This window comes from Benincasa hispida, chromosome 5 (genome assembly GCF_009727055.1).
Source record: "Benincasa hispida cultivar B227 chromosome 5, ASM972705v1, whole genome shotgun sequence".
Lineage (NCBI taxonomy): Eukaryota > Viridiplantae > Streptophyta > Magnoliopsida > Cucurbitales > Cucurbitaceae > Benincasa > Benincasa hispida.
In genome coordinates this window covers 16,843,953-16,850,572 of record NC_052353.1, presented here as the reverse complement: position 1 = coordinate 16,850,572, position 6,620 = coordinate 16,843,953, and the positions used below count along the sequence as shown (strand labels likewise).

At 42.4% G+C, this 6,620-nt stretch overlaps 1 protein-coding gene across 1 annotated transcript; it reads right to left on the bottom strand.

The window, feature by feature from the left end:
* Positions 1 to 1,488: 1,488 nt before the first annotated feature.
* Positions 1,489 to 1,932, bottom strand: LOC120077229 (UPF0329 protein ECU05_1680/ECU11_0050-like). The gene has a single exon (XM_039031129.1). The coding sequence runs from the start codon at positions 1,930 to 1,932 to the stop codon at positions 1,489 to 1,491; it is 444 nt and encodes a 147-aa protein (XP_038887057.1).
* Between the last annotated feature and the right edge of the window lie 4,688 nt (positions 1,933 to 6,620).

Here is a 6,620-nt window from a genome sequence, read left to right as displayed (position 1 = left end):
TTATGTGGGTGGGCTCGAAATGCCTGGAGGGCGGATTACTAAGGGTAAAGGGTCCAAAGTTCTGTTACTTGCGATGGTAATTCTTGGACCTTTTCTTTTCCATTATCATTTCAACGTTGTCTCTTTGGCCTGGGTTCCTGCGGCACATTAAGATCGATTGTGGGCCTCTTTAAAGGTAACTCTAGCAATGTGGGGAGTCTTTGAGGACAACCTCAGGATTTTGACATTGATGAGGCCGTGAACTTCTTGCATGGGTTCTTCCATAATGCCTACCCCCATTGACAGGCACAGACTTGAGATAGTCCATGGAAAGAAGTAATTGTCCTCTAATGTGCCTGACAAAGCCTCGAATTTTGATTGCGATCAACCGACCCACATCGATTGGAATGCCGCGCGCAATGAAATATGCGGCCAGAACTCAATCCCTTTAAATTTTCTTGTCATGGGAAGTTGGGATCAGTCACTTTTTAACCAGATAAACCCAAAGCCTTGCCTTCGGAAGTAGAGTCTTGGATGCCAGGGTCTTGATGCCTTTTAAAAGAAATCGACCACTTCGTGCCTGGTTGCGTTAATACTCGCAGCGCATCTTCCATCTGCTGTCCCGTGGGATCATCAATGATTTTATTACCTGGTGCATCTGGGTTATCCTTCATTTGGTATAGTTCATTAACGTCCTTTGCGCTGAAAGACACCACTCACCCTTTTATGGTCACCACATCCTTGGTGCCATGTAGCCGTCCATGGTAGAAGTCACGCACTACCTTTGGAACCACAATGGCTGGGCACTAGCAAATGTGTCCCAACCATGGCCCACGATCACACTTGTGACGAGATCTGGTAGTGGCGTTGGCACAGGGTAAAAGCCCATCTCCATCAAGAAGTCGTCATTTTCTTTCTTTCTTGATGGACGTGCCTTTGCCAATGCGGGCTTGCTGCTTTTCCCTTTCCTTTGGCCAACACAAGACGGGATTGTTGCATTTGTTTTCTTTCCCATTCCTTTTGTTGTTCCTTCTTCTCTCGCTCGGCAAATTCCTTGCCCTTCTTCTTATTTAAGCGCTGCCTATTGGCTTCGTGCTTCTTCTCCTACTCTTCTCTCATTCTCCTATTTTCTTCTGCCTTCTTTTTCTTCTCTTCTTCTTCCTCATCCCTCTTTTCTCTTTCAAATTCTTCCACAAACTGATCAGAGGCCAATAAAAGGCGTTGTTCCTCTTCGATCCCCCTTATTTCTTAAAGCCTTGAGATCTCGTTATTGTGGCAAACTTCCTCATCATGCAGTCCTCTTTTTCTATCACCTTCGGCAGTGATGAGTTTCACCCATTCCATTTTCTCTTGTCTTTCCTCCTCTTCCTTTCTCCTCTTTTCTTTTTCCTTTAATGCGATGATCAATATTTGAGGGTCAACAGTAGACCCTTGCAGCGTATTCTCCTTGCGACGCCGTATCAGAGGGGGTACCTTCTCCTTGCGTTGTTTCAGGTTGCACTGGCTCCATTAATTGCACTGTTTCCCCCTGTTCTCCCTTACGGAGGTTGATTTTCCATCCTTTTCTGGGCTCGCAGCCCTCTTCTTCTTTTCTTCTTCTTTTCTCAGGCACCTTTCCTCACGTTGGCGCTCTCTTCTTTCTTCCTTCTCTTTCCTCTTCATTTCCTTCTTGGCTTCTTCATCTTCGTCATCATCCTTTTCTTTCTTCTTTTTCTCCTTGCGATGATGAGAAGACTCAGCCTCTCCAGCCTTTCTCCCTTTTCTTTTCTTCTTCTTTTTTTTCTCTTCAACTACTTTTGGTTGCGTCTCCACTGCAACCTCATCCATCGCAACTTCAGCCACCACCGCAATCTCCTCCACTGCAACTCTAGAGGGTCCATCATAGGTTTCTGCATTGGCAGTTACCTCAGGAGTCTCCAAGGCCAGAGTGCTTCCTACCTCCTCTTCATTCATCACTGCCTTCGACACCACCACCTCTTCATTCACCAGCACTGTCACCTCCTCTGTAGACAGTGGTTGGTTTACAACCCTTGCCTCGGGTAATCCTTCTCCTTGCTTTAAATGACTCGGAAAATTCCAAATGAAAGATTTGGGAGAGGCTTAGTTTGTTCTTGGTATACAAATCTTTCGAGATCGTATGAACAAAGTGCTAGCACTGTCTCAGGCATCATACATTGACAAGATGTTGCTTAAGTACTCGATGCAGGACTTCAAGAGGTGCCTACTGTCGTTCAGGCATGGAGTCACTTTGTCTAAGGACATGTATCCTAAGACGCCTCAAGAGGTTGAAAAGATGAGACGGGTCCCATATGAGTCTGTCGTTGCCAGTTTGATGTATGCGATGCTCTGTACTCTTCCAGACATCTACTACGCTTTGTGCATAGTAGGTAGGTATCAGTCTAACCCAGGCCAGGGTCACTGGACTGCAGTGAAGAACATCCTCAAGTATCTTCGGAGAATGAGGGACTACATGCTCGTGTATGGATCTAGGGATTTGATCCTTACTGGATAAACGAATTTTGACTTTCAGACTGATAAGGACTCTTGCAAGTCCACGTCGGTCCGTCTTTACTCTTAACGGAGGAGCTATAGTGTCGCGAAGCACTAAGTAGGGGTGCAACACCAACTTCACTATGGAGGTGGAGTACATAGCGGCTTGTGTAGCTGCTAAGGAGGTCGTCTGACTCAGGAAGTTCTTGACAGAACTGGAAGTTGTGCTAGAAATGTCTAGGCCCATTACCCTATAATGTGATAATAGTGGGGCAGTGGCAAACTCCAAGGAGCCTAAGAGTCATAGGCATGACAAACACATAGAGCGGAAGTATCATTTGATCCGCGATATTGTGCATCGAGGGTACGTGATCGTCACGAAGATCGCTTTGGAGCACAATGTTGCTGACCTGTTTACGAAGGCTCTCACGACTACAGTGTTTGAGGGTCATCTTCAGAGCACGGGTCTACAGGATTGCCCGCGGCTGGACTAGGGCAAGTGGGAGATTTTCTTGTAATGCGCTTTTATGCCCTAGTTTATTGTTTTGTACTAGTTTTATGTACACCCCACTTCGCTTTAGGATAAGTGAGAGATTGTTGGGGATGATTCCCTAAAGTCTCGTGTCCTGTAGTTTGTAAACAGTTTGTACGAACGCTTGTGTTGTATAATATATGATATGTACTTAACATCTTGATTTTGCTCAGTTGTTTGTTTTATTTGCTTTACCACAAACCAATAAACGTAAAATCCCTGGTTATCTGTATGTAACATAAGCATGTATGTGGTGACATACAAGTGGATCATCTCTTGAGTGATAACCAAAATGGTCTGTAGTATATGGATATAGGAGGGAAATCTTATCCCGGTAACGCTACGGATGTGGCCCGCTTTGTGGAATGGTCATAAGTGTATGACTTGTCACAGATGGCGTGATCCTGATCATTCGTGTATGGGACATGTGAGCGAGGGCGTCCTATACAAAGAGTTTGTATAAGACTTAACCACGAAGTGTAACGTCTCGTTATATAATACCGTTCATGACAGAGACTTCATTTCACTAGGATGACCATAGGTAACATGACTTCAATCCTGAGTGAGTTGGGAACTTCTGCCATTGAGGGTGGTTCTTTGATTTGTATGGGTGCGAGTGGCCAGGTTGGCGACTCGAACCTACCATTTTGGGGATTCGTCTAATTTGGGAGCTGGGAACTCAGCTACACAAGATGGAATTCACTCCTTCCCCGAAGTAGGGGCAAGTAGATACATAGCTTCCTTAAGGGCTGATTCCAGGGCTTGAACGATGTGGCACCACACACCTTCTCTTGGCCCGAGAGGTGTTCATACATCGTTGGACTATGTTGTATTATTCATTAGAGGAATTAGTGGTACTTAAGGAGTAAGATGTAACTACACGACAAAACGGTAAATTGGCCCAGCTGTACTTAGGAGCATCTGTGAAGGGTCATCGTACACATGATTGGTTATATCCGATGGACACAGAAATATATCTGTGGTAAGAAGAGTTCAGCTGTTGGTCTTTAATGGAATGCCTGACAGTTAATGAATGGTGGATCTCGTGGCTAAAGAGTTTAGTCAGCTAGTCACGTACCGTTGTAGCTTCGAGCCACAGGTCCATAAGGTCTCCTAGGTAGCTTGGATAAAGTCGAGAATCAATTTTTGACTCAGTTTGAAATGTTCAAATTGACTAAAGGGAGTTCGATTATATATGATATAATTGAACTGGTTAATTATATATTATATAATTGACTAAGTGTATGAGATACATTATGTTGGAGGAAATTAGATATAAATATGATTTATATCAAGTTTTGGATAAATTACTATAGTAGATAAGTTTGTTATTATCTTTATTTATAATTAAAACAATTATGAGATAATTGTGGTTGGTTATTTTCTCCATTAACCGTGAAAGTGGGAGGTTGTTTTCAGTTTTGAATAACTGAAGGATAAAATGAAAAGTGTTTTCATTTTGTAAGAGATTGCTTCATTGTGTGCATAACTAATCGTTTAGCTCATGAGAGACTACTCGATAGCCTTCAAGCGAGTTTCTAAACGATCGTGTACTAGCGATTTACTAAATGATCGCATTCAGCGATTTACTAAAAGATCGCGTGCTAAGCGAGATTAACTAAACGATCATGTAAACGATCAAGAGTGTTTTACTAAACAATCGTGTACCAACCGAGATTTAATAAATGATCAAGCATCACAGTCTATGTGATAAGACAATTCTTCTCCCACTTGCTTGATCATATAGTTCAATCATTGCCTTCCTCCATCGATGAACGCATGCGATTAATAGCCACAATATCCATGCAATGAACGTACACGATCACCCTTGCGATGGTCTGGGATTCACCGCATGCGATCAGTTCCTGCGATAGCTACAAAAGATAGACGTTTTGTCGCAGAATAACGCATAATATTAGGTTAGCTGATATTTTCAATGCTAATCGACGCGAGCTCACTTTTCACATGAATTCTTAATATAATCACCGCTATTCTATTTGTTAGCCCTCATAATTCTAAATAAAAGGCTACAATAACTTGTATTTCTACCAGTTATCACACCCCCCAAATTTAGAATCATGCTTGTCCTCAAGCATGCCTTATAATTAGGAAATTTAGAATTCACCCTCTGGCTATCCTTTGCGATGACCAACCTTTCAAAATATAATTCACTCATACCTCTAACCTTGGCAGCAACACTCTACTCGACATTGGCTACTTCTTCAAAGAGATCTTTTCTAAGTTTAAATCTGATAAGCCTCTACTCAAAATAACTTTTTACCCATTCCTAGCAACTTTGTGTTTATCTTTTTACAATGCGTTCATTTAAAATAATTCAAAGTTTTGCGATATATTATTAAAGTGCGGCGTTAAACCTCGCTGTGCTCTTCGTTTTGGCTTGACCCTATGGGTGTCATGTGGACATTCAACTTTGGTTGCGTGCCATAGTCGACTCAACTCTTGCCTTAGCTTATTTTGGGCTTGCGCCTGACGGAGGAGTTATTCTTATGCGTTGATCTTGGCCACTTACTTTCGTTTTGGCTTACTTGCACGAGTGTCATGCAAAGTATCCAACTACGGGTAAATGTCTTTCACAACTTTAACTCTTATTAGCTTAGGTTTTCCCTTTATGTTAATAGTGGAGTTTTTATTGACACCATTTTTTTTTCAAACCATCGCAATGTGATGGAAACATTTTCCCGGACCACTGCCACCCTCAAACTTAGAAAGTGGCAGCGTTCTTGCCGAAAAGCTAAAAACAAACTCATCAGGAATGCGGTAACAAATGTTTAAGTAGAGGTTTACACATGATAAAACTTAGACTGTCAAACCTTGAAGACGTTATCAAGTGAGGTAAGCCCTGCGATGTTTTAGTTAGCGGATGTAGTGAATTATAGGTATCATCATGGATGCTAATTTATCAATGCAAAGGTAGGCAAGCGGACAAAAGAGAATTTCAAAAGGATAATGCATAAAAGATAACAAGAAAAGAACCTTCGAGTAGATAACACTTGCGACCATACTTTAGAATTCATGTGGTCATAGCCATGCGTTGAATGATGGAGAGGATTCTTCCGTTGAAACTATGCACCGAGGAAAATTATTATCACACCTGCAAGGATTGAACGCACACCATATCCATGAAAGCAAAATTATTATCACACCTGCAAGGATTGAACGCACACCTTATCCATGAAAGCAGCCGCAAATCCAAAATAACAATAATCAAATAAATAAACTAGACTAGGAAAGCAAGGTAAAGATAGAGTAGAAGACGCCTCTAGAGAAATTGGAGAGGAGCCACCGCAAGGAGTCTTCCATGCAGAAGAATGATCTCAACTACTTGGGTCAAAAGGCTCGTCATGACCATTGGAACTTCCGACAATTGTTGGGTGCATGTTGGTCGACACGCGCTTATAACTGCTTTCAGCTCATACAACAGATAGCCTTTTTATCTCAGGGTCAATACTGGCTTTCGGTGGATCGCCTATACTTCAAATATTGTTTGCAACTTTGTCGCACAAGCTACAATACGCCCAAGGTAAATAGGGTACCTGCGAAAACACAAAACTCAACAGACTATTAGCTGCCAAGTCCCCAACAACGACGTCGAAAACTT

Excerpts from the sequence above, each read along its gene's own strand:
- LOC120077229 (XM_039031129.1), bottom strand. The coding sequence starts at position 1,932 with ATGAATGAAGAGGAGGTAGGAAGCACTCTGGCCTTGGAGACTCCTGAG.